At 47.0% G+C, this 26,391-nt stretch overlaps 1 protein-coding gene across 5 annotated transcripts in view; it reads left to right on the top strand.

Moving 5' to 3' along the window:
• LOC139566286 (ras-associated and pleckstrin homology domains-containing protein 1-like) overlaps window positions 1–26,391 on the top strand; it is a 78,425-nt gene that overhangs the window by 35,811 nt on the left and 16,223 nt on the right. For 2 of the 5 annotated variants that reach the window (XM_071387359.1, XM_071387358.1), the window contains 10 exons: window positions 4,707–4,829; window positions 5,600–5,705; window positions 5,957–6,576; window positions 10,168–10,257; window positions 10,606–10,680; window positions 15,088–15,165; window positions 18,166–18,325; window positions 24,601–24,722; window positions 25,077–25,142; window positions 25,253–25,396. In XM_071387359.1, coding sequence (XP_071243460.1) covers window positions 4,707–4,829; window positions 5,600–5,705; window positions 5,957–6,576; window positions 10,168–10,257; window positions 10,606–10,680; window positions 15,088–15,165; window positions 18,166–18,325; window positions 24,601–24,722; window positions 25,077–25,142; window positions 25,253–25,396 — 1,584 coding nt within the window. Of the gene's footprint in view, window positions 1–4,706; window positions 4,830–5,599; window positions 5,706–5,956; window positions 6,577–10,167; window positions 10,258–10,605; window positions 10,681–10,737; window positions 14,807–15,087; window positions 15,166–18,165; window positions 18,326–24,600; window positions 24,723–25,076; window positions 25,143–25,252; window positions 25,397–26,391 lie in introns of those variants that run through there. The other 3 variants (XM_071387360.1, XM_071387361.1, XM_071387362.1) reach the window with 3 other exon arrangements.

Here is a 26,391-nt window from a genome sequence, read left to right as displayed (position 1 = left end):
GCAGTTCTTGACACACACCTCCTCCCCTTCATCTACACTGATCTGACGTGGATTTAACAAGTGACGTCAGTAAGGGATCATAGCGTTCACCTGGCCAGTCTGTCATGGAAAGAGGTGTTCATAATGTTTTGTACACTCAGTACAAAACATAGCTTTAACATGGATCATAGCTTTCACCTGGATTCAATGGCCAGTTTATTTGGTACACCCATCTAGCACCGGGTCGGACCCTTTTTGCCTCCTGAACAGCCTGATTTCTTGCTGCAGATTCGGACGGCGATACACCACCAGCCTGTACCGTTGACACCAGGCAGGATGGGTTCATGGACTAATACCGCTTACGCCAAATCCCGACTCTGCCATTAGCATGACGCACCAGGAAGCGGGATTCGTTGAACCAGGTGACGTTTTCCTCAGTTGTCCAGTGTTGGTGATGGCGCGCCCACTGGAGCCGCTTCTTCTTGTTTTTAGCTCATAGCAGGGGAACTAGGGCGTGGTCGTCTGCTGCAATAGCAAACCCGTGACAAGGATCGAAGAGTTGTGCATTCCGAGATACCATTCTGCACACCACTGTTGTACTGTGCCGTTATTTGCGGCCCGCCTGTTAGCTTGCACCATTCTTGGCATTCTCCTATGACCTCTCTCATCAACGAGCCGTTTTTACCCACAGGACTGGCGCTGACTGGATGTGTTTGTGTTTGTCTCACCATTCTCGGGGAACCCTAGACACTGTCGTGCGTGAAAAATCGCAGGAGGGCGGCCGTTTCTGAGATACTGGATCCGGCGCGCCTGGCACAGACGATCATTCCACGCTCATTAGTCGCTTAGGTCACTCGTTTTGCCCATTCTGTTAAATCGAACAGTAACTGAATGCCTCGATGCCCGTCTGCCTGTTTATATAGCAGGCCACGGCAACGTGACTCACTGTCTGTAGGAGCGATCCATTTTTGTGAACGGGGTGGTGTACCTAATAAACTGGCCGGGTGGTGTAGGCGAAGTCATGAGAATAGGCTATATTGAAATGCCCCTTGCCTCAAATATCTGGTAATGTAATTTTAGTATTGTGCACAAGCTGCTAGGCAGAAACGGTATGCAAAAATATCTTGCCTATGTAGAGTCCGATGGTGGCGAGGTTTTGCAAATCATCCTCGGCCACCTGAAGTTTGATATTACTTCGGTTTTTATTGAATGTGGGGTACTTTGTAGAAATCAAATGTCACATGAACATATTCAAACCCCAAGTAGTTGGGAAACGCAGATCAACCAGCCCGCTTGGAGAGCTGCCTCTAGGCAGTATTTATGGTCCTATCGGAAAGGGATAGTACACCCAATGACTTACATATTTACAAGGAAAGACTGAAATCCATCCCATGGTTGCATCCCAAATGTCGCCCTATTCCCTATATAGTGTGCTACTTTTGACCAGGGCCCATAGGGTGCCATTTCGGACACAGCACTCTTTGCAAACAGAAAGGAGGCTTATTTCACTCTGTTCTTTTCCTCTTCCTGTCCTCCCCGGTTCGCCATGATGTCATGCTGTAAAGAAGCCCTGTCCCTGGCACTGTAACCATGGCGATGCTGGTTTTTGATTGACAGCTATGCTTGGGTGTTATGGAACAGCCCGTGGGGGGAAATTAGGCCATTTCCTGTGCTGACACCCCCCCACTCCGCACGCACAGCTACTACATACACACGCACGGGTGTGCGCCCTGTTCACTGTACATTGTGGATCACATATATGGCGGCCATGCCAACTAAAGGGTTGACTGGGATTGCCAAGGGGTCTTAGGGGGGCGATGGTTGGGCAGCTGTAGAGACAGTGTGGAAAGACTGTGCGTGTAACTGAGCATGCCTGTAAATCTGCACAGTCACACGCACAACGGTGGTTCTGTGTGAGCTAGCTGTCTTGAATGTGTCCGCGCATGATACGAAACAGACTCCTTTCCAGCTGGTGTGTGCGTGCGTATTTTGCACGCATGAACTTTTGTGTGTTTATGGCCTGTGCCAGTGCCCACCAGGCCCACTCACACACTTAGCTGAACTAGGCCCAAGTCACAGGCTGGTTAACCACAGAATGGTAACTGCAACTCAGCCCTTTTTCTTTCTCCTTATTCCTTTTCTCCCTCCCTGTTCTCTCTTCTTTCCCTCACTCTCCTCCCTCCCTGCTCGCTCCCTCGTTCCTTCCTCCCTGCTCCCTCTGCTTTTTCTTTCTCCCTTCCTCTCTCTCTCTCTCTCTTCTGCTTCTTCCTATCACTTTTTCTTTGAGCTGTTAACACAGAAGAAAATAACTATTTGGAGGTAGAGATGCAGGGAAGCATGTCTTCTCTCTTTCCTCTCTGCTCTCTCTCTCTCAGCGGAATAAGAGTGGATTTTCAAAGCAAGCCCTTCCTGCCCTTCTTCTCCACTGCTCTCTCCACACTTAAACACAGTGCTCCTCTCTTTGAGACATATTACATTACACTACCACACACACACACACTCCGACATGATGCTGCAGAAAATGATACTGTACAGATACAATCTCAATTGAGCTCGAAATGCTGATATTGGATCAGTTTGCGGGTCACACCCACACACAGCTTTATTTTTGTGATGTGAAATAAAAATGTTTGACTATTAAAAATCATGTTTTCTTCAACACTAAAACCCCATAAACATAAACCTAACCCGTAAGCTTAAAATAGCATTTGAACAGATTTTGGACATGAAACTTGTCCTGCCTTTTCAAAAAAAAGTTATTGTTTTCCTACCCTGTCGAAACATTCGGGTGAATTGTTAGGACATTGGGGTCCTGATAAGGAAAACAAGGATGCACACCGTATCAAAAGCAGGGGTCAACTATGTACCTATGGAGGGTCCTGTTGTCTGGTACAGTCCCCCATCAAGGGGCTCACAGCACGGTTAAAGGGAAACACTATACCCCCTGGAACACCACTGAGATGACCTGAGGCCTGAGCTTCTAACTCTTCCATCTGAATGGGCTGCTATCAGACCTGGCTTCAAATACTATGTGAAAATCATTTCAAATACTTTATCTGTGCTTGATTGAGCTCTCCTGGTGCAATGGAACCTATAGAATAGGCCCCAAACTGCCAACCCTGGCACTCTCGGCAGGCTAGAGCAAACGCTCAAAGTATTTGAAAGATTTCAAATATTATTTGAACCCAGGTCTGGCTGTTGTAGGGGTTCATGTACTGTAGGAACACAGGGTAGGTAATATTGTGGGGAAAAGACTGGGCCTTTTGTGTCTTTAGGTGACTGTCACACGCTGCTGCCGGGCCATTGAGCCTGTGATCCTGTGTCGCCGTGTGTGTGCTTGTTTCTGTCTCACCCCTCGCTAGTTGCGCTCTCAGAGAATTGTGTGTGCGTGCGGAGAAAGAGGACGGAGGCGGGCGTAGTCATTGAAATCTGTGGTTACGGTTCTGTGGTAGAGGGTGTGCGTCCGTGCGCGTGTGTGGCCATGTGCGAGGGAGTGTTTTCTTGTGTCCCACTGTGCGTGGCCCTGCCTCCCCATGTCCTCATGTAGCCTGTCAGTAGATTAAGATAAGATGGCATTCCTCTGACTAGATCCGATGCTGTTTCCATTCCTAATACTCCCCCACTAAAATGTCTCCCTATCCAACCAGGAAGTGATGCAATAGGAACAGGATGTGAAGGGGTCACTGGTCATACTCTTAATGGTATCAGAAGAGGATGTGAAGGGGTCAGCTATTAGTCAAATATGCTTCTGTCTGTCCGAGGTTGGAGTGGATCAGAAAGGAGTGGGGTTCGAGATTGGTTAAGCCACAGATGTGGGTGGTGGTTAGGGAAGGGGCTTCAAGTGGGGCCTTCCGTGACGCATGTACGCACGCACACACACACACACACAAACCCCTAGGGCCTTTAAAGGCTTGTAGTGTCATTAGCTCAAGTTCTACCGGTGTGGCTTTGAGTCATGACACTGCACATGATTTAAACACCGAGTCATTATCCCAGCAATGTAAAAGGTGGGAAATGTATTTTTTCTAATCTGTCCACAAGAGGGCGCTCTGTCATTATCATTAGACGGCACGATGAGGCTCTGTGATACAGAATACCATGGCTACGTCCCAAGTGGCACACCATTCCCTTCATAGTGCATGACTTTTGACCAAAGCCCAAGTACACTATAAAGGGAATAGGGCACGATTTGGGGCAGAGTTCATGACTGGCTGTGGCTGACAGTCGACTTCGACTCTTATCACCAATGTCTGACCATAGGCACGATGGGTTTATTGAAGCCATAATGTTCTTTTATGAATTGATGTGGCGCCTATGTGGAACGTGCCATGCGGTCATGTCAGTGCTCACTACTGTACACAACAGCCAAAGCAGTATGGGCAGCCACTCGTGGGGAATAGGCCTTGGCTCAACTCAGTAGGCCTTCCAACGGCATCCAGCATGTGGAGTACTGTATCTCTGGCAGACACAACAGGGAATAGCCTCCTGCCGTTGCGCAGCCGTATCCCTCTGCGTTATAGAGCTCTTTTGGCGGTTGCCATGGTAACGTGTATAAGAAGGCTGAGCTGGTGAAGGTGTGGTTTCATCGCTGCCACTGTGCGATTTAGAATTCTCTCTTTAGTAAACGTGTGCACGTATGCATGCGTGCTCGTGAATTTAAATATTTTAATCGTTTTGATTGTAATTGATTTCTATAGTCTAATGAAGTATTGTCTGTCTGTTTCCAGATGGCTGATATGTCTGATGATGAGCTGGACCACGGGGGAGTGGAGGAGGACAGTGATAAGGAAGACCAGGACCTGGACAAAATGTTTGGAGCCTGGTTGGGAGAGCTGGACAAACTCACACAGGTATTACAGTAGGGGAGGATGGGCGTATCCTGGCAACGGTAGCCTGGCAACCATATCCTGGTAGCTATGTCATGGATACCATGTCTTGGCAACGGTATCCTAGCGAACCATATCCAAGTAATCCTATTCTAGCAACAATATCATAGTAACAGTATCCATGCAACCATGTAACTGTAACCTAGTAACCGTGCCCTAGCAACCGTATCCTGGTAACCGTATCCCGGCAACCATATTATCCTAGTTACCCACCCTTTCGCTAAGTCATGTTCCACTTCCACTTCCTTCAAGCCTGTTAAAGTCTGGTCTTGTATTGTTATGGATTAAAGACATGTGCCGGTACTTTGGCAACTAGTAAGCATTTTTTAAACCTCCCGCTTTGGGCTGGATTGTTTCATGTGTAGATCATACATGCACAATCTATGAGCAGAATTACTGTCTTACCTCAATTAGCCATTAAATCCTTAGTTTGAAAACTACTTTCTGGAATCTGTGTGGTGCCATTTTCCCTACATTTACCCCCACGTGGGCCAGTCCCCTAGCAGTTTGAGTTTCAGCCAATGAGCTTCAGCCCCTCGCCATTTGAGTGACAGCTAGCAAGACACACAGACAGTAGAGCGAGAGAGCAAAGATTTTGTGACGTAGTACGCAATTTCTGGACTACTTTTGGCTAGTGTGCGCTACATTCAGAACTAGTGGCCTAAAAAGTATACAGAAGTATCAGAGAATATCTTTACGATGGTGATTTTGATAGTGTGATTTGTCCTCTACAGAGCCTGGATGACGGGAAGCCACAGAAGCCAGTCCAGAAGGCCCCTCTCAGACAGGAAACCAACATGGCTAACTTTTCGTACCGCTTCTCCATGTACAACATCAACGGTAAGACACACACACTCAGACCTATATGCCCTACCTACTTCCTGCAGAGCATGGTGTCTGTGACATGCCTGTGTGACCCACAACAACCTTGCTTTACTGCTGTGCAAAAGTACCTTTTCAACTGTCACGCTTTCATGAAATCAATATTTGAGTGTGTGTGTGTACTAGCATGTCTGTACTAGCATGTGTGTACTATCATGTGTGAATACAAAAGAAGGTGATTCACACTCCCCTTTTCCCCCTCCTTACAGAGGCTCTGAACCAGACGACAGAGACCGTAGACCTGGATGCCCTGATGGCTGACCTGTGTTCCATAGAACAGGAGCTCAGCACCATCGGCAAGCCCAATACTGGCACCGCCCGCCAGGCTAAATGTCAACAGCGAGGCCCGGGGGGTCGCAGCGCCAGTGCCAAGCAGACTGGCAGCGGTGGAGGGGGTAGCAGCGGGGGCAGCACCAGCAGTAGTACCCGGGCGTCACCAGCCTCCACTGTCCGAGGGGGCAGCTCCAACACCCAAGGGCGCCCGTCTGCATCGAACTTCTCGCTGGACGACATCACGGCCCAGTTAGAGCGGGCGTCACTCAGCATGGACGAAGCGGCGCACCAGACTTCTTCCTCCTACTCCTCTGCCACCCTCCGGCGGCCCTCGGCGGGTTCCTCGTCCTCGCAACACCGGAGGACGGGCTCAGTTGGCGCGGTTAGTGAACACGAGGCGGGGGGCCACTCCTCGAGGTCCAGCGTTAATTCTGCGTCTGCATCCAGCATGGACTCTCTGGATATCGACAAGGTGCTGTCTAGGACAGCAGGAGGGGCCGAGCAGGAAGAAGAGTCCCAAGGCCCCCAGCCACCACAGGGCCCGGCCAGTACAGAGGTAAGTCACACACACTCATACCTACACTCCAATCTTCACAATCCTGATTTCCCAATTATTTCCTAAAAAGTAACTAAGATGTACCATGAACATATCTCTTAGTGAAACATTACCACTGACAGGTTGTTCATTTCTATCCTCTGTTGTCGTCTGTATGAGAGTCAGCCTGCAAACAAGGCCCAGTTATCTCAGCCTATCAGAAGCCCTTTTTCATGTACAGGCTTTTAGTTTGTGCAGGGTAATGAATGCCGTTAATGGGGCATTGTGGGACCTCCTTTATGCAGACTAAAAGGGTGGGTTGACTATCTGAGTTATGACAGTGAAAGGCTGTTTGGTTATGGGGGAAAATAAACTGCTGCAGTGCTTTGTTTGTTCGAACATGATGAATGGTATGGTGATGAATGGTATGGTGATGAATGGAATGGTGATGAATGGGGATGAACGGTATGATGATGAACGGTATGATGATGAACGGTATGATGATGAATGGTATGCAGATGAATGGTATGCAGATGAATGGTATGGTGGTGAATGGAATGGTATGGTGGTGAATGGTATGATGATGAATGGTATGGTGGTGATGAATGGTATGGTGGTGATGAATGGTATGATGGTGGTGAATGGTATGGTGGTGATGAATGGTATGATGATGTATGGTGGTGAATGGTATGATGATGTATGGTGATGAGGTATGGTGGTGAATGGTATGATGATGATGATGAATGGTATGGTGGTGAATGGTATGATGGTGGTGAATGGTATGATGATGATTGGTATGGTGGTGATGAATGGTATGATGATGATTGGTATGGTGGTGATGAATGGTATGATGATGATTGGTATGATGGTGGTGAATGGTATGATGGTGGTGAATGGTATGATGGTGGTGAATGGTATGATGGTGGTGAATGGTATGATGATGATGTATGGTGGTGAATGGTATGATGGTGGTGAATGGTATGATGGTGGTGAATGGTATGATGGTGGTGAATGGTATGATGGTGGTGAATGGTATGATGGTGGTGAATGGTATGATGGTGGTGAATGGTATGATGGTGGTGAAGGGTATGATGGTGGTGAAGGGTATGATGGTGATGAATGGTATGATGATGATGAATGGTATGATGATGATGAATGGTATGATGGTGGTGAATGGTATGATGGTGGTGAATGGTATGATGGTGGTGAATGGTATGATGATGATGAATGGTATGGTGGTGAATGGTATGATGATGAATGGAATGGTGGTGGTGAATGGTATGGTGGTGGTGAATGGTATGATGATGATGAATGGTATGATGGTGGTGAATGGTATGATGATGATGAATGGTATGATGGTGGTGAATGGTATGGTGGTGGTGAATGGTATGATGATGATGAATGGTATGGTGGTGGTGAATGGTATGATGGTGGTGAATGGTATGATGATGATGAATGGTATGATGGTGGTGAATGGTATGGTGGTGGTGAATGGTATGATGATGATGAATGGTATGGTGGTGGTGAATGGTATGATGGTGGTGAATGGTATGATGGTGGTGAATGGTATGGTGGTGGTGAATGGTATGGTGGTGGTGAATGGTATGGTGGTGGTGAATGGTATGGTGGTGGTGAATGGTATGGTGGTGGTGAATGGTATGGTGGTGGTGAATGGTATGATGATGATGAATGGTATGGTGGTGGTGAATGGTATGGTGGTGGTGAATGGTATGGTGGTGGTGAATGGTATGATGATGATGAATGGTATGGTGGTGGTGAATGGTATGGTGGTGGTGAATGGTATGATGATGATGAATGGTATGGTGGTGGTGAATGGTATGGTGGTGGTGAATGGTATGGTGGTGGTGAATGGTATGGTGGTGGTGAATGGTATGGTGGTGGTGAATGGTATGATGATGATGAATGGTATGGTGGTGGTGAATGGTATGGTGGTGGTGAATGGTATGGTGGTGGTGAATGGTATGGTGGTGGTGAATGGTATGGTGGTGGTGAATGGTATGGTGGTGGTGAATGGTATGGTGGTGGTGAATGGTATGATGATGATGAATGGTATGGTGGTGGTGAATGGTATGATGATGGTGAATGGTATGGTGGTGGTGAATGGTATGGTGGTGGTGAATGGTATGGTGGTGGTGAATGGTATGGTGGTGGTGAATGGTATGGTGGTGGTGAATGGTATGATGGTGGTGAATGGTATGGTGGTGGTGAATGGTATGGTGGTGGTGAATGGTATGGTGGTGGTGAATGGTATGATGGTGGTGAATGGTATGGTGGTGGTGAATGGTATGGTGGTGGTGAATGGTATGATGGTGGTGAATGGTATGGTGGTGGTGAATGGTATGGTGGTGGTGAATGGTATGATGATGGTGAATGGTATGATGATGATGAATGGTATGATGATGATGAATGGTATGGTGGTGGTGAATGGTATGGTGGTGAATGGTATGATGGTGGTGAATGGTATGATGATGATGAATGGTATGGTGGTGGTGAATGGTATGGTGGTGGTGAATGGTATGGTGGTGGTGAATGGTATGGTGGTGGTGAATGGTATGATGGTGGTGAATGGTATGGTGGTGGTGAATGGTATGATGGTGGTGAATGGTATGATGATGGTGAATGGTATGGTGGTGGTGAATGGTATGGTGGTGGTGAATGGTATGATGGTGGTGAATGGTATGGTGGTGGTGAATGGTATGGTGGTGGTGAATGGTATGATGGTGGTGAATGGTATGATGATGATGAATGGTATGATGATGATGAATGGTATGATGGTGGTGAATGGTATGGTGGTGAATGGTATGATGATGATGAATGGTATGGTGGTGGTGAATGGTATGGTGGTGGTGAATGGTATGATGATGATGAATGGTATGATGATGATGAATGGTATGATGGTGGTGAATGGTATGGTGGTGAATGGTATGGTATGATGATGGTGGTGGTGAATGGTATGGTGGTGGTGAATGGTATGGTGGTGGTGAAGGGTATGATGATGAATGTGTGTGTGTACTCGCACCCTCTGAAAACCACACTCTCTAGTTCCCTGCATGATGCACTTACACTGCATGAGGTTTTCAAGTCCAGCTGCATGCCAAATGAGCACCGTACAACTCATTGTATTACATTTGTTTGCTATCCGTATAACACACAATGTTGTGTGTGTGTATACTACCCATTGGAAAGTGTGGTCTTTCCAGTACAGTGAGGGAATGCATTGTAATCCCTGAAGTCTGCATGTGTGATATGGATTACAATGTATCTACTGTACCTGTTTGGCTGTCAACTCAACCTGCTTGACTTAGTTTAGCTTTACAAGATGGATAGGAGAAAATATATATATATATATATATATATATATATGCAACTTAGCAGAGGCTTTTATCCAAAGTGACTAACCGTACAGTGCGTGCATATATCCAGTATGCAGTACGTTATCACTAACGTAGCGCCACACATGACCACATATATAGAATCAGTATGCGATGGGGAGACTGAAGAAGTGGAAAGGAAACCTCCCCGTCCCCATGCATGTTAACTGTGTGTGTTTGCATCCTCTCTGCACCCATAATGCACCTCCCCGTTTCCCAGCATGCCTCACTACTGCGACGGGCCAGTGGTAAGCCGGCCAGACGGCAGCTTGACTTTACTTCACGGGAGGGTGAAGTGGATCTGGACACTGTAAGTGTGTGTGTGTGTGTGTGGGGGCATGTGTCGGTGTGTGTGCGTGTGTTGGAGAAAAAGCAAGACATGCATGTGTGTGATTGTGTATAGGTGAGTGTTAGCGATCACCTTCAGTAATCACAGCAGTATCATCTTCAGAGAGTGCTTTTGATAAATCCTCTCTCTTCCCCATCCACAGCTATCTAGTATGACCACCACAATCGACGCTCCAACTATTGGACCTCTCTTTGCTTCCACACTGTAAACCTCCCCCCCACCCTTCAAAAGCATTTTTTTAATGAGCCATTGAGAATCATTGCACTGACTGTCTTAATCTGTTTCTCTCCTCACCTCTGCGCCACCAAGCACTCCTATCTGGACAGAGAAACGTCCCTCATTCTGAAAAGCATTGCAGGAAAGCCTTCTCACCTGCTGACCAAGGTGACGCCTCATTCGCTTGCTTGTGCTTGAACTTACCCCTCTTTGCCATCTCCCTAAGCTCCTCCCACGGCGCCAACGCCCATCCACTGTGCTCGATTGGCCTGATTTGGCTTGTTTAACTTCTATCTCATCCTCCCGTGGCTTTCTTCTCTCGCCTTTTTCTCCTGCATGCTGCCCCTGCTTATAGCTCTCCGTTATCCATGTTTTCTTCTTGTTCCTCCCTGTGCTGATGTGTCCATTTGATTCCCTGCACTCCTTTTGTCTGGTAGGGGGAAAGAAATGCAGGGTAGGTTACTGGCACTGCGGCTCAGTACAGGTTTCCACTCCATCTAACTTCACTGCCATGACAGTCTTGCGGACAGACGTGGGTCCTATACGCTTATGTAAAATACTTTCAAATGTTCTTGACTTGATTTGCCTGGGACAATAGAACCACCATAATCCCAAAAGTGCTAAATCAAGCATAGCTTTTCTTGAGTAGAATTTGAAAGTACTTGGCGTGTGTTTGACCCAAATCTGGAGTGTTTGTTTCTAATGAACCCTTACATATGGGCTGCGTTCAGTTGCACTAAGTCTGGAGCATGACTGCATGCCTGTGTGCGTCGACTCATGGTTGACATGGGCCTGAGCTTAGAGAAATGGAGCTGGATGTGTGTGTAACTCTGAACGCTCCCTTTTCTATTATGAAGTCTTTGGTGTGTGCGCCGCTAAATGCTATGGTATAAACCAGTGTTCCTCAACCCGCCGTCCACGGGCCGGGTCTGGTCCTTGGGTTGTTGCTTACCAGTCCCTCAGGCGGTTAGTTGTCTGATCCTGATTCTGTCAACTTTCCAGTGCTCGTTTTAATGGAAGTGGTCAACCAGGGAAGAATGGTCATTTTACGTAAACAATAGCTTGCATCCCCCTGGTCCTCAAAAGGTTGAGAAACACTGGTGTCAAGGTTGGTGTCGATTCCATTTCAATTAGATCATAACAGGAAGTTAAGAGATTCCCATGTTCTTCATTGTTTCTTACAGAATTGCAATAGTGTTAGTGGAATTGACACCAACCCTGTCTGGTATGGTAAGCATGGTTCTGAAACCAACAGGAGACAAGGCTTATACATGTTTTCCTCCTCACGGTTGATAAAAGGCTACTTAGCTGAAAACGTCAATGGATTTGACCTGACCCTCCTCTCCAAAGCTGAAGAGAATTAACAAGCCGAGTCATTTATAGGTTACTGACTGGTCTGGTGCAGTGAAGTGACACTGAGGGAAATGTCCATGAAGAAAATAAAGAGCCGTGGAGAGTATGTTGTTGAAGATATTTGTCTAAAAAAATTTGCTGGCCTGTTTTATTTGAATCGTCTAATCCTCTTTAGGGTTAGAAAAGAGGGTCGCTCTCTCTCCCCCTCTCTGTGCGCCACTATTCCTTCGCTCTCTTTTTCTCTCGGTCTCTATCATGCGTGTTTTATTTATCCATCATCTTTAGTCTAGAACCCTTTCTCCCCTCCCTCTCACAGCTTTTCACAGTAAAGTACATTCTTGGCCATTTGTTTGATGGTTGTGTGTCAGATGTTGACTTTGGTGGATTGTAACGTTGGCCACTTTCTATCATGATTGATTTTTGCCTTCAAAACGAAAGCAGCTGAGTCAAGTGCTCGTCCTGGGATACACAGAGAGCAGTTAGCGATAGATACTGTGTTCCAGGGTGAAGTATGGAGATGTACTGTATTTCTGTCAGTGCTGTAAATTACCACAGTTTGACCCAAATCTATCTCTGTTGTGATGCTTCGACATTGTTTTAGATGCACAGACCCAAGAGTGTTTGTTTTCGGCCTTCTTTGATTAAGCGCAAACGCTAGCCAAGGCCATCCGACGTATTAATACATCTGTTAATAAACAATTGGCTCGACACAAAAGAAGACCCAAAACAAATTTCTCAAGCACTTTTTTAATTTATGCGGAAGGCCTAAATTAGAATGTGTATGGGAACGGAATTATGCAGTCATTCTCAGGGGGAGCTTCCTGTATCGCTGCTCGTTCGAATATTATGGATGCCAACACTAGAGGATTGTGGGTAGGAGGAGGCGCACATCTGTATGTCTTCTGACATAGTATCTCAAATTCTTAAACACACATACAAAGCAAAATTCGTCTGCCTCTGAATTTCATGGCCAGGACCTTGGGACCGTATGATTTAATTGACTAATTATGGCGTTGTACTAGTCCAATGTAGCACAAGGCTATTTGTTTATGAGCTGTTTTTAAGCCAACCGTCTATGTCTGTGTTCAGAATGCCATCCAAATGGGTTTAGAGGGAGAGCGAGAGAGTGCCTGAGGTGTTTGTGGCAATGGGAGGGTCTGTATGTCAGTGTTACACTGCACTTTTACACACACACACACACACACACACACACACACACACACACACACACACACACACACACACACACACACACACACACACACACACACACACACAGAGACAGAGAGATGCTTCACCACACTATCCCTTCTCCCCTGCTTCATGAGTCAGAATAGAACTACCAAGTACAGAGAGCTGTAGATGGGGAGAGGGAGGGGAACAAGCGACGGGGAGAGAGGGTAAAACTTCAAAGGGAAAGAAGCGAGACCGGCTTTTTTTATAGACGCAGCAGAAATTCCTTTTTTTAATTCAGCCTCCATGGAATCCTGTGAAAATGCAGTAGGAAAGTGCCTGCAGTAGAGAAGGAGAGATATCTAGTTTCTAGTGTTTACTGAGGAGCATGCAGGAAGCAAAGTGCTGTGGAGGGGGACATGGAGAAGGGGTTTCGCAGTCCAAAAGCTAAATTAACAGTGTGACTGGGATTGACTCCATATTTTAATCCTCCATTGGTCCTTTTGAACCCTTACACACACAGATACACACACACTCCACACTGAAAGCCTGTCAGCGTGTTGGCCAAACAGTGCCTTTCTTGCATTACACCGCCACTCATGCAGAAAGGTAGTCTGGTTCATGGAGGGGGTGCCCAGATAAGAGGCTTGGATCTTAATACCCCAACCCCCCCTCCTCCAAATATTCACTACCCTAATACCACTCCCTGTTTACTGTTGTCTGGGGGGGGCAAAGCAAAGCTGGTCACAGCTACCCCTGCACTGATTGGATAAGGGGGGAGAGGGTCTGGCGAACGGGTCCCCCTGGTTGGTGAGAGGAGAGCGGGTACACATTGTGATTGGGTGACGGGACAGAGGGGTCCTCTCTGTCGCCAGCCGGTGAAGGGGTTCTCCTGTTTGTGTGGGGATTATGGCTTGGCGATTGGGCGCGCTCCCAGGACTCCGCAGCTGTTCGCGAGAGGATGGAAGGGGGAGGGGCGCCTCGTCTCTGAGTTAGAGGGGTTAGTGGTGCTCATCTTGTGCGTGTGTGCGTGTGTCAAGGAGCCTGTACTCTCTCACACACTCCACTCCGGTCTTTCCTGGCTTTCCTGGCTGTAGCGTGTCAGAGGAGAGGTGAGTGGAAGCAGGTTGAAGTCTCTTTGCGTTGGTCTCAGTTACTCCTGAAGAACTGAGACGAAGATCTCTCGCTCTCTATAACGGTCTATCGATTTCCTTTTCTTAAATACATTGCTTTCTGCCATTCATCTGGACTCAATAGGGTCTTGGAAGGAGAAGATCGGGATTTTGGAATGGTGACGTTCCAACATCGGGAAAACGTAATTTTTTTGTGTGTAGTATCTAGGCTTTCTCTATGTACTATGTAAGTATCTTTGGGTTTTTTGTTTTGTAGTGTAGGAAACGGACACTTTTGGGACCGGACTTCATATCTTCCGCAGATTCTTGCCATTTGGGGGATCCTCCACTATTGTGTCCCATCCGCCGTGTAGCGAGACCAAAGGGATTTCCGCATCTCGGCTTCTGCTCTAGTCGAGAGAAAGAGAGTGAGCGAGAGGGCGATAATGGGGAGAGAAGGATGAAAGGGCGGCCATCTTTGAGCGCTTTTCTTTTCACTTTTACCAATGGAGCGTTGGAGCACTGGTGATTTTAGGGCTATCTACTGTTGGGTTGGAGTCGGACGCGTTGGACTGATCTGTGTGTGAGGACACGCGCGTTCTGTGTTGTGGTGGCTACCAGAGATGGAGGTGATGGCGTCTTGCTGGAGGGGCCAGGTAAACGATTCCAGGGCCATTGATGGAATGCACAATATGTATATGCTTATGCATCTCTGTCAATGACTGAGTGGTACTGACTGATGAGGTGTTGGTCTCACTCTGGCAAATGGAGTTCAGAGGGCATCAACTGTCTGCCCTACGACGAGGAGAGGTATGGAAAGAGTAGGAGAAGGTGATTGAGGAGGAGGATGGCTCAATATTAAAGGCTCCTGTTGGTTTTTTGTGCGTGTATGCGTTTGGCCATTGCCTGTGTGTGTTAACTGTTGCTCTGTGTCTAGGAGGAGCAGGGGGCCAAAGTGAAGGCCGAGAAGATCCGAGTGGCCCTGGAGAAAATCAAGGAGGCGCAAGTCAAAAAGGTAAGGTTCTGACCTAACCCATGTACAACCGTATACAGTGTTTTTCTACACTTGTTTGTGCTGTCCGTTCCCATTGTGATACATAGTTCCATAAAATCCTCTCCATATCTGCTTCAGATTCACTGTGTGAACTAACTTCATTCAGAGACATGCAGTGAAACGCTCAGAAAATAGGTCATTGCAGTGTTTGTGTGTGTGTGTGTGTGTGTGTGTGGGGCGTGCATGCATGTCTGTGTCTGAGAGGGAGAACGAGAGACAATCCAGACATTTTGCACTGGCATCTGTAAGACTGCTTATCCTTTGGGTTGATATAAACAAGTCTTGTTTTCGTGAACAACTGGAGTCCTTTTGCACTGTGTTCCAGTCAGTGAATTGGTTCTGTGAGCCACACCAGGCACCAGTTTCAGGCCATCGGGCCATTTCACCAGTGTGGGTGAGCTTGAATGAAGTGCAACTGCTCTGAATGAAACGGCTCCATTGAACACAGCGATGTGCTCTTATTCTCCCAGTACATTATGTAGAGAGTAGACCCGCCATTTCGGTCCACACTGACTGACTGAGCCAGCTGCTAGATCAAATTGATCCATTTCGGTCCACCGCTGACCGACTGAGCCAGCTGCTAGATCAAATTGATCCATTTCGGTCCACGCTGACTGATTTTTAAGCCAGCTTCTAGATCAAATTGATCCATTTCGGTCCACCGCTGACTGACTGAGCCAGCTGCTAGATCAAATTGATCCATTTCGGTCCACGCTGACTGATTTTTAAGCCAGCTTCTAGATTAAATTGATCCATTTCAGGAGAAAAATACCCAAGATATTAGCGTGCAAAGATTGTGCCCTCTTCAGATATGTTGGCGTAAAACGCCACTGTAGAAAAACGCTCAATCAAAGATTGCCGCTCTTTCATCCTTTTCTCCCCTTTATCGTCCTCTCGCTCTCTCTCTCTCTGCATGTTAAATGTGTAGAACACAGAAAAATATGACATTTTGTGAATGTTGCTTTGAAACTGTGTGTGTTGTTGAATTTGCTCTATATTATTGGTTTCAATATAAAACGCAGCAAAGATCGACTGTCACATTGAAACCGATTCCACCTCCACTTTGCTACAGGCTAGGATTTTAGATTTGTTTTTAGGAGGGCAGGTTTTGGACTCCTATGATTTAGAATGGGAGGATTCTTTGGGGGGTCTATTGAAAGCGGCCCTAATGGAACCCTATTGACTATATAGTGCACTACTTTTGACCAAAAGTACACTGTATAGGGAATAGGGTGCCATCTGGGACTCAACCCATGACTGTGGATGTAGGTCAAACTCAATGGATGCCCATGTCTAGGACACAGCCGCTTTCCTGGCTACAGTTTGGTTTGGAGTTCTATTTGATCGGCTCAACTAACTTAGTGATTGGATGTTGTAGTGCCTGTGGGAGGGGATTACTGAGCACTTCCATGGGTGCTGGCTGTGTTTTTATCCCTACCGTGTCACACACGCTCACAAGCACGTACACACACAACAACAAATGTTTTATTGCCCCGTACACCGGATAGGTGCAGTCAAATGTGTTGTTTTACAGCGTCAGTCATAGAAGTGCGGCGTCCCTGGAGCAAATGAGGATTAAGTGCCTTGCTCAAAGGCACATTGTCGGCTCTGGTATTCGAACCAGCAACCTTTTGGTTACTGGCCCACCACTCTAACCATCTACACTCACACTGCTGGGGCTAGGGAAGCCCGGTTGTGACACAAGGGGGATTTTGTCGCAGTGGTATTAAGTTACTATGGGGTGCATTCAATGGACCAAACCAGTGCTGGAGACGAGGACTGCAGCAGAACAGGGGCCTGAATTTGTCGAACATTGTGTACGTTAGATATGTTTTCTAGATGGCAGCATGGAGACGGGACTAAGTTCAATTGAAGACCGTTTCAATCTTTGGAGCCATGACCTTTTTAGATCCACTTGGTAAATACACTGTGGTTGCATCCAAAATGGCACCCTATTCTCTATATACAGTAGTTGCACTACCTCTGAAAGGCGCTGGTCAAAAGTAGTGCGCTATATAGGGAATAGGGTGCCATTTCAGATGCAGCCTGTATTTAACCAGCATGTTGTGACACCATACTACACACTGCGGCATAAGGTGCATATCACAGGTTCAATCACATCCTCAATAGTTGTCCTTGGGGCACTGAAACATCCCTCTGAAATTGGTTTCATATCAACAATTATGTTATGAAGTAGCCTGGTCCCAGATCTGTTTATGCTCTTGCTGACCTCGTCCCCCGGCTCAAGTATCTGGTGCATAGAGCCTGGTAACACTGTGCAACAAAGTGGGACTTGAAAGGGATGTGATTTAATGTCGAGGCAGGAGAGGGAGCGAAACTGTTGCAGCTGTATTAGACGGGACTTGAAAGGGCCTGCTACAGCTGTATTAGATGGAACTTTGATAAATGGCAAATCGGCAATTAAATTCATCAATTAAATCACATTGACCATATTATTCCGGGGAAGCCCAATTTGATTCTGAGTTGGTGCATATAAAGTTATCCGGTGAACTATTTCTAAGATATGTACTTTCAGATTTTCCAAACTCACGTCCTTGTTTTCTATCACTTCTGCTCCGTGCGCTTTGACGTCCACAATGTAGGGGGGAGATTTTAAGGGTTATGCTAGATGGTGATGGACGAATAGATCAGCCAATTAAAACCAGCGGTTGTTTAGTCCGTTCCTGCCATAGACTTCCAGTCAAGTCCCGTTTTGAGGCGCTGTAAAAACCTGACAGTTCAACCCGACAGGGAGCCAGCCAAGAGGGAGCCAGCCGGCGGACTAGGTTAAGCTCTTGCTAACTCCATTGCCGTCATTCTCAAGCCAAACATTCGTTATGACAAAGATTTGGCATGATGGCACAAACAGACTGGCACTCAGGCTAGTGAGAGAACTGTTCTATATGAACAGCCTGACCGTTCTGCACCTCTTTCTCCTCATCCCTCGTCGTCGTCATCCAGCTGGTGATCCGGGTGCACATGTCGGACGAGAGCTCCAAGACCATGATGGTGGATGAGAGACAGACTGTCAGACAGGTGCTGGACAGCCTGCTGGACAAGTCCCACTGTGGCTACAGCCCCGACTGGTCACTGGTGGAGACCATCAACGAGCTGCAAATGGGTATGTATATACTGGCAACGATGCTGGGAATATACTGGGGGAGAGTGAGATATTGGGGATGATACTGGGAATATACTGGGGGAGAGTGAGATATTGGGGATGATGCTGGGAATATACTGGGGGAGAGTGAGATATTGGGGATGATGCTGGGAATATACTGGGGGAGAGTGAGATATTCTGGATGATACTGGGAATATACTGGGGGAGAGTGAGATATTCTGGATGATACTGGGAATATACTGGGGGAGAGTGAGATATTCTGGATGATACTGGGGGAGAGTATGAGATTGAGGATGATGCTGGGAATATACTGGGGGAGAGTGAGATATTGGGGATGATGCTGGGAATATACTGGGGGAGAGTGAGATATTGGGGATGATACTGGGAATATACTGGGGGAGAGTGAGACATTGGGGATGATACTGGGAATATACTGGGGGAGAGTGATATTCTGGATGATACTGGGGGAGAGTGAGATATTGAGGATGATACTGGGAATATACTGGGGGAGAGTATGAGATTGAGGATGATGCTGGGAATATACTGGGGGAGAGTGAGATATTCTGGATGATACTGGGAATATACTGGTTGGAGAGTGAGATATTGGGGATGATGCTGGGAATATACTGGGGGAGAGTGAGATATTCTGGATGATACTGGGAATATACTGGGGGAGAGTGAGATATTGAGGATGATACTGGGAATATACTGGGGGAGAGTATGAGATTGAGGATGATGCTGGGAATATACTGGGGGAGAGTGAGATATTCTGGATGATACTGGGAATATACTGGGGGAGAGTGAGATATTGGGGATGATGCTGGGAATATACTGGGGGAGAGTGAGATATTGAGGATGATATTGGGAATATACTGGGGGAGAGTGAGATATTGGGGATGATGCTGGGAATATACTGGGGGAGAGTGAGATATTGAGGATGATATTGGGAATATACTGGGGGAGAGTATGAGATTGAGGATGATGCTGGGAATATACTGGGGGAGAGTGAGATATTGGGGATGATGCTGGGAATATACAGGGGGAGAGTGAGATATTCTGGATGATACTGGGAATATACGGGGGGAGAGTGAGATATTGGGGATGATGCTGGGAATATACTGGGGGAGAGTGAGATATTGAGGATGATATTGGGAATATACTGGGGGAGAGTGAGATATTGGGGATGATGCTGGGAATATACTGGGGGAGAGTGAGATATTGAGGATGATATTGGGAATATACTGGGGGAGAGTATGAGATTGAGGATGATGCTGGGAATATACTGGGGGAGAGTGAGATATTGGGGATGATGCTGGGAATATACAGGGGGAGAGTGAGATATTCTGGGTGATACTGGGAATATACTGGGGGAGGGTGAGATATTGGGGATGATGCTGGGAATATACTGGGGGAGAGTGAGATATTGAGGATGATATTGGGAATATACTGGGGGAGAGTATGAGATTGAGGATGATGCTGGGAATATACTGGAGGAGAGAAATATTCTGGATGATACTGGGAATATACTGGGGGAGAGAGATATTGAGGATGATGCTGGAAATATACTGGGGGAGAGTGAGATATTGGGGAGATACAGGGGGAGAGAGATATTGGGGATGATGCTGGGAATATACTGGGGGAGAGTGAGATATTGAGGATGATGCTGGGAATATACTGGGGGAGAGTGAGATATTGGGGAGATACAGGGGGAGAGTGAGATATTGGGGATGATGCTGGGAATATACTGGGGGAGAGTGAGATATTGGGGAGATACAGGGGGAGAGTGAGATATTGAGGATGATGCTGGGAATATACTGGGGGAGAGTGAGATATTGGGGATGATGCTGGGAATATACTGGGGGAGAGTGAGATATTGGGGATGATGCTGGGAATATACTGGGGAAGAGTGAGATATTGGGGAGATACAGGGGGAGAGTGAGATATTGAGGATGATGCTGGGAATATACTGGGGGAGAGTGAGATATTGGGGAGATACATGGGGAGAGTGAGATATTGAGGATGATGCTGGGAATATATTGGGGGAGTGAGATATTGGGGATGATGCTGGGAATATACTGGGGGAGTGAGATATTGAGGATGATGCTGGGAATATACTGGGGGAGAGTGAGATATTGGGGAGATACAGGGGGAGAGTGAGATATTCTGGATGATACTGGGAATATACTGGGGGAGAGTGAGATATTGAGGATGATGCTGGGAATATACTGGGGGAGAGTGAGATATTGGGGAGATACAGGGGGAGAGAGATATTGAGGATGATGCTGGGAATATATTGGGGGAGAGTGAGATATTGGGGAGATACAGGGGGAGAGTGAGATATTCTGGATGATACTGGGAATATACTGGGGGAGAGTGAGATATTGAGGATGATGCTGGGAATATACTGTGGGAGAGTGAGATATTGGGGAGATACAGGGGGAGAGAGATATTGGGGATGATGCTGGGAATATACTGGGGGAGTGAGATATTGAGGATGATGCTGGGAATATACTGGGGGAGAGTGAGATATTGGGGATGATACTGGGAATATACTGGGGGAGAGTGAGATATTGAGGATGATGCTGGGAATATACTGGGGGAGAGTGAGATATTGAGGATGATATTGGGGATATACTGGGGGAGAGTGAGATATTGGGGATGATACTGGGAATATACTGGGGGAGAGTATGAGATTGAGGATGATGCTGGGAATATACTGGGGGAGAGTGAGATATTGGGGAGATACAGGGGGAGAGTGAGATATTGAGAATGATGCTGGGAATATATTGGGGGAGAGTGAGATATTGGGGATGATGCTGGGAATATACTGGGGGAGAGTGAGATATTGGGGAGATACAGGGGGAGAGTGAGATATTGGGGATGAGGCTGGGAATATACTGGGGGAGAGTGAGATATTGAGGATGATGCTGGGAATATACTGGGGGAGAGTGAGATATTGGGGAGATACAGGGGGAGAGAGATATTGAGGATGATGCTGGGAATATATTGGGGGAGAGTGAGATATTGGGGAGATACAGGGGGAGAGTGAGATATTCTGGATGATACTGGGAATATACTGGGGGAGAGTGAGATATTGAGGATGATGCTGGGAATATACTGTGGGAGAGTGAGATATTGGGGATGATACTGGGAATATACTGGGGGAGAGTGAGATATTGGGGATGATACTGGGAATATACTGGGGGAGAGTATGAGATTGGGGAGATACAGGGGGAGAGTGAGATATTGGGGATGAGGCTGGGAATATACTGGGGGAGAGATATTCTGGATGATACTGGGAATATACTGGGGGAGTGAGATATTGGCGATGATACTGGGAATATACTGGGGGAGAGTGAGATATTGAGGATGATGCTGGAAATATACAGGGGGAGAGTGAGATATTGGGGAGATACAGGGGGAGAGTGAGATATTGGGGATGATGCTGGGAATATACTGGGGGAGTGAGATTTTGGGGATGATGCTGGGAATATACTGGGGGAGAGTGAGATATTGGGGAGATACAGGGGGAGAGTGAGATATTGAGGATGATGCTGGGAATATACTGGGGGAGAGTGAGATATTGGGGAGATACAGGGGGAGAGTGAGATATTGAGGATGATGCTGGGAATATATTGGGGGAGAGTGAGATATTGAGGATGATGCTGGGAATATACTGGGGGAGAGTGAGATATTGGGGAGATACAGGGGGAGAGTGAGATATTCTGGATGATACTGGGAATATACTGGGGGAGAGTGAGATATTGAGGATGATGCTGGGAATATACTGGGGGAGAGTGAGATATTGGGGAGATACAGGGGGAGAGATATTGAGGATGATGCTGGGAATATATTGGGGGAGAGTGAGATATTGGGGAGATACAGGGGGAGAGTGAGATATTCTGGATGATACTGGGAATATACTGGGGGAGAGTGAGATATTGAGGATGATGCTGGGAATATACTGTGGGAGAGTGAGATATTGGGGAGATACAGGGGGAGAGAGATATTGGGGATGATGCTGGGAATATACTGGGGGAGTGAGATATTGAGGATGATGCTGGGAATATACTGGGGGAGAGTGAGATATTGAGGATGATGCTGGGAATATACTGTGGGAGAGTGAGATATTGGGGAGATACAGGGGGAGAGAGATATTGGGGATGATGCTGGGAATATACTGGGGGAGAGTGAGATATTGAGGATGATACTGGGAATATACTGGGGGAGAGTGAGATATTCTGGATGATACTGGGAATATACTGGGGGAGAGTGAGATATTGAGGATGATGCTGGGAATATACTGGGGGAGAGTGAGATATTGGGGAGATACAGGGGGAGAGATATTGAGGATGATGCTGGGAATATATTGGGGGAGAGTGAGATATTGGGGAGATACAGGGGGAGAGTGAGATATTCTGGATGATACTGGGAATATACTGGGGGAGAGTGAGATATTGAGGATGATGCTGGGAATATACTGTGGGAGAGTGAGATATTGGGGAGATACAGGGGGAGAGAGATATTGGGGATGATGCTGGGAATATACTGGGGGAGTGAGATATTGAGGATGATGCTGGGAATATACTGGGGGAGAGTGAGATATTGGGGATGATACTGGGAATATACTGGGGGAGAGTGAGATATTGAGGATGATGCTGGGAATATACTGGGGGAGAGTGAGATATTGAGGATGATATTGGGGATATACTGGGGGAGAGTGAGATATTGGGGATGATACTGGGAATATACTGGGGGAGAGTATGAGATTGAGGATGATGCTGGGAATATACTGGGGGAGAGTGAGATATTGGGGAGATACAGGGGGAGAGTGAGATATTGAGAATGATGCTGGGAATATATTGGGGGAGAGTGAGATATTGGGGATGATGCTGGGAATATACTGGGGGAGAGTGAGATATTGGGGAGATACAGGGGGAGAGTGAGATATTGGGGATGAGGCTGGGAATATACTGGGGGAGAGTGAGATATTGAGGATGATGCTGGGAATATACTGGGGGAGAGTGAGATATTGGGGAGATACAGGGGGAGAGAGATATTGAGGATGATGCTGGGAATATATTGGGGGAGAGTGAGATATTGGGGAGATACAGGGGGAGAGTGAGATATTCTGGATGATACTGGGAATATACTGGGGGAGAGTGAGATATTGAGGATGATGCTGGGAATATACTGTGGGAGAGTGAGATATTGGGGATGATACTGGGAATATACTGGGGGAGAGTGAGATATTGGGGATGATACTGGGAATATACTGGGGGAGAGTATGAGATTGGGGAGATACAGGGGGAGAGTGAGATATTGGGGATGAGGCTGGGAATATACTGGGGGAGAGTGAGATATTGAGGATGATGCTGGGAATATACTGGGGGAGAGTGAGATATTGGGGAGATACAGGGGGAGAGAGATATTGGGGATGATGCTGGGAATATACTGGGGGAGTGAGATATTGAGGATGATGCTGGGAATATACTGGGGGAGAGTGAGATATTGGGGATGATACTGGGAATATACTGGGGGAGAGTGAGGTATTGAGGATGATGCTGGGAATATACTGGGGGAGAGTGAGATATTGAGGATGATATTGGGGATATACTGGGGGAGAGTGAGATATTGGGGATGATACTGGGAATATACTGGGGGAGAGTATGAGATTGGGGATGATGCTGGGAATATACTGGGGGAGAGTGAGATATTGGGGAGATACAGGGGGAGAGTGAGATATTGGGGATGAGGCTGGGAATATACTGGGGGAGAGTGAGATATTGGGGATGATGCTGGGAATATACAGGGGGAGTGAGATATTGAGGATGATGCTGGGAATATACTGGGGGAGAGTATGATATTGAGGATGATGCTGGGAATATACTGGGGGAGAGTGAGATATTGGGGATGGTGCTGGGGAGATACAGGGGGAAACTTGGGGGGAGAGAGTGAGGCGTACTGTGACACTGAGACAAATGTGGACACTCGGACAGTGTCAACTTGTAGTGTTGTGTAGGTAGTAGCTAGTATTGTACCCGTTTGTGTTTTCAAGACTGTCCGTGAATGTCTCTGCAACTGTTAATCTGTCTGTGATGGTGTGAGTCAGGGACGGGCGCCCAGCCTTTCTAATGCTAGAGGAAGCACTCGGGGTAGGTGCAGGCAGCACATGGCACCCTTTTCCTTCTTTGGTGCACTACCTTTGACCAGGGTATGCTTAGTCTGGATTGAACCATGTTTCACACACACTCCCTCTCTCTCTCTGTCCTCAGAGCGGATCTTTGAGGACCATGAGAACTTGGTGGAGAACCTACTGAATTGGACCAGAGACAGCCATAACAAACTGATGTTCATCGAGCGCATCGAGAAATATGCCCTCTTCAAGAACCCCCAGGTAAGACCTTGGAACTAGGAAACCCCTTCCAATGTGCTGTGTGTGCACTACTCACACCGCTTTAGTGTAGAGTACACACACACACATTTCTTATGCATGCTAAGAGCCCTTGAGAGTGCGTGTGTTTAAGAAGTAGGTCATGGCTCTGGCAATACGTGACTGAATAATGCATTTGACATGAGAAGGCTAGGTGAGAAGGCTAGGTGAGAAGGCTAGGTGAGAAGGCTAGGTGAGCCAGCTTGTCTAGAGGAGTGTGTGATCTGCTGTTTTCAACTCGTGTCTATTTCTCCTTTGCTTTCCTCTCCTCCTCTGTTTCTCTTTCTCCTTCTCTCTATTTTCCCCGCTTACTTACAGAACTACTTGTTGGGCAGGAAGGAGACCTCTGAAATGGCCGATAGGAATAAAGAGGCCCTACTAGAGGTGAGAAAGACAGACACACACACACACACACGGTCTCTCCCACACTACCACAGACATCTCTCTCTCGCGCTCTTTAAGATTACACTAATAACGATGATGTGTTTGTGCAGGAGTGTTTCTGTGGCAGCTCAGTGTCAGTACCAGAAATAGAGGGAATCCTCTGGCTGAAGGATGATGGGAAGAAGTCGTGGAAGAAGCGATACTTCCTGCTGCGCGCATCGGGAATCTACTACGTGCCGAAAGGCAAAGCTAAGGTTAGCCACCCACTGAATACGCCAATCGACTGCTGCTGTTAAAAATGGCTTTATAAAATACATTTGATTGTGTGTGTGTCCCTGATTGTGTGTATTGGGTTCACATGTTAATGAGAAACAGATCCACCCCATCTCTCTGGTATTTCCTGTTTCTGGATATGATGACACAGGACTCCACTGGGGATCGACCGAGCATGTGCCTCTTCTCCTATTGCATCATGGGTCATTGGTTACCCCCGGAGACCAATATTTCTCAACCGCAGCCCCATGTTGTGTGTGTGTATACATGCTTTAGCTTTTAGCCCAGGGTCGTGTTCAGAAGGCATGAAACGGAAGTAAACCTTGGAGTAGTTTTTTTCCAAAATGTTTTCCCATTCCGTGCCTATTGAAAATTCCCCTGGCCAATTGGGGGGGGGGGGGTTGTTGAGATTAGAACCTTCATTTTTGCCCCACACCGTTTCCGTTTTCTTGTCCTCTCTGATTATCCCATCGGTTGTCTCCTTTTTTAACATGTATATACAATGCCACCCTGTGGTGTTAATTCTGCAATGAGTAAACCAGTAATCTGATAAGATTTGTCACGTTGTTGGCCAAACAGTGCGTATTTCAACCTCTACTTGAATTAATACCGTATCAAACCAGTTTGGCCTCTAGGCATGGACCTTGGCCAGTCTGTAACCAGTATCATATAATCAAATGTATTTATATAGCCCTTCTTACATCAGCTGATATCTCAAAGTGCTGTACAGAAACCCAGCCTAAAACCCCAAACAGCAAGCAATGCAGGTGTAGAAGCACGGTGGCTAGGAAAACTCCCTAGAAAGGCCAAAGCCCAAGAAGAAACCTAGAGAGGAACCAGGCTATGAGGGGTGGCCAGTCCTCTTCTGGCTGTGCCGGGTGGAGATTATAACAGAACCTGGCCAAGATGTTCAAATGTTTATAAATGACCAGGATGGTCAAATAATAATAATCACAGTAGTTGTCGAGGGTGCAGC

Source organism: Salvelinus alpinus, chromosome 38 (assembly GCF_045679555.1).
Source record: "Salvelinus alpinus chromosome 38, SLU_Salpinus.1, whole genome shotgun sequence".
NCBI classification, from domain to species: Eukaryota; Metazoa; Chordata; class Actinopteri; order Salmoniformes; family Salmonidae; genus Salvelinus; species Salvelinus alpinus.
Note: the sequence above shows the minus strand (reverse complement) of the source record. Positions and strands in the feature narration are given on the sequence as shown.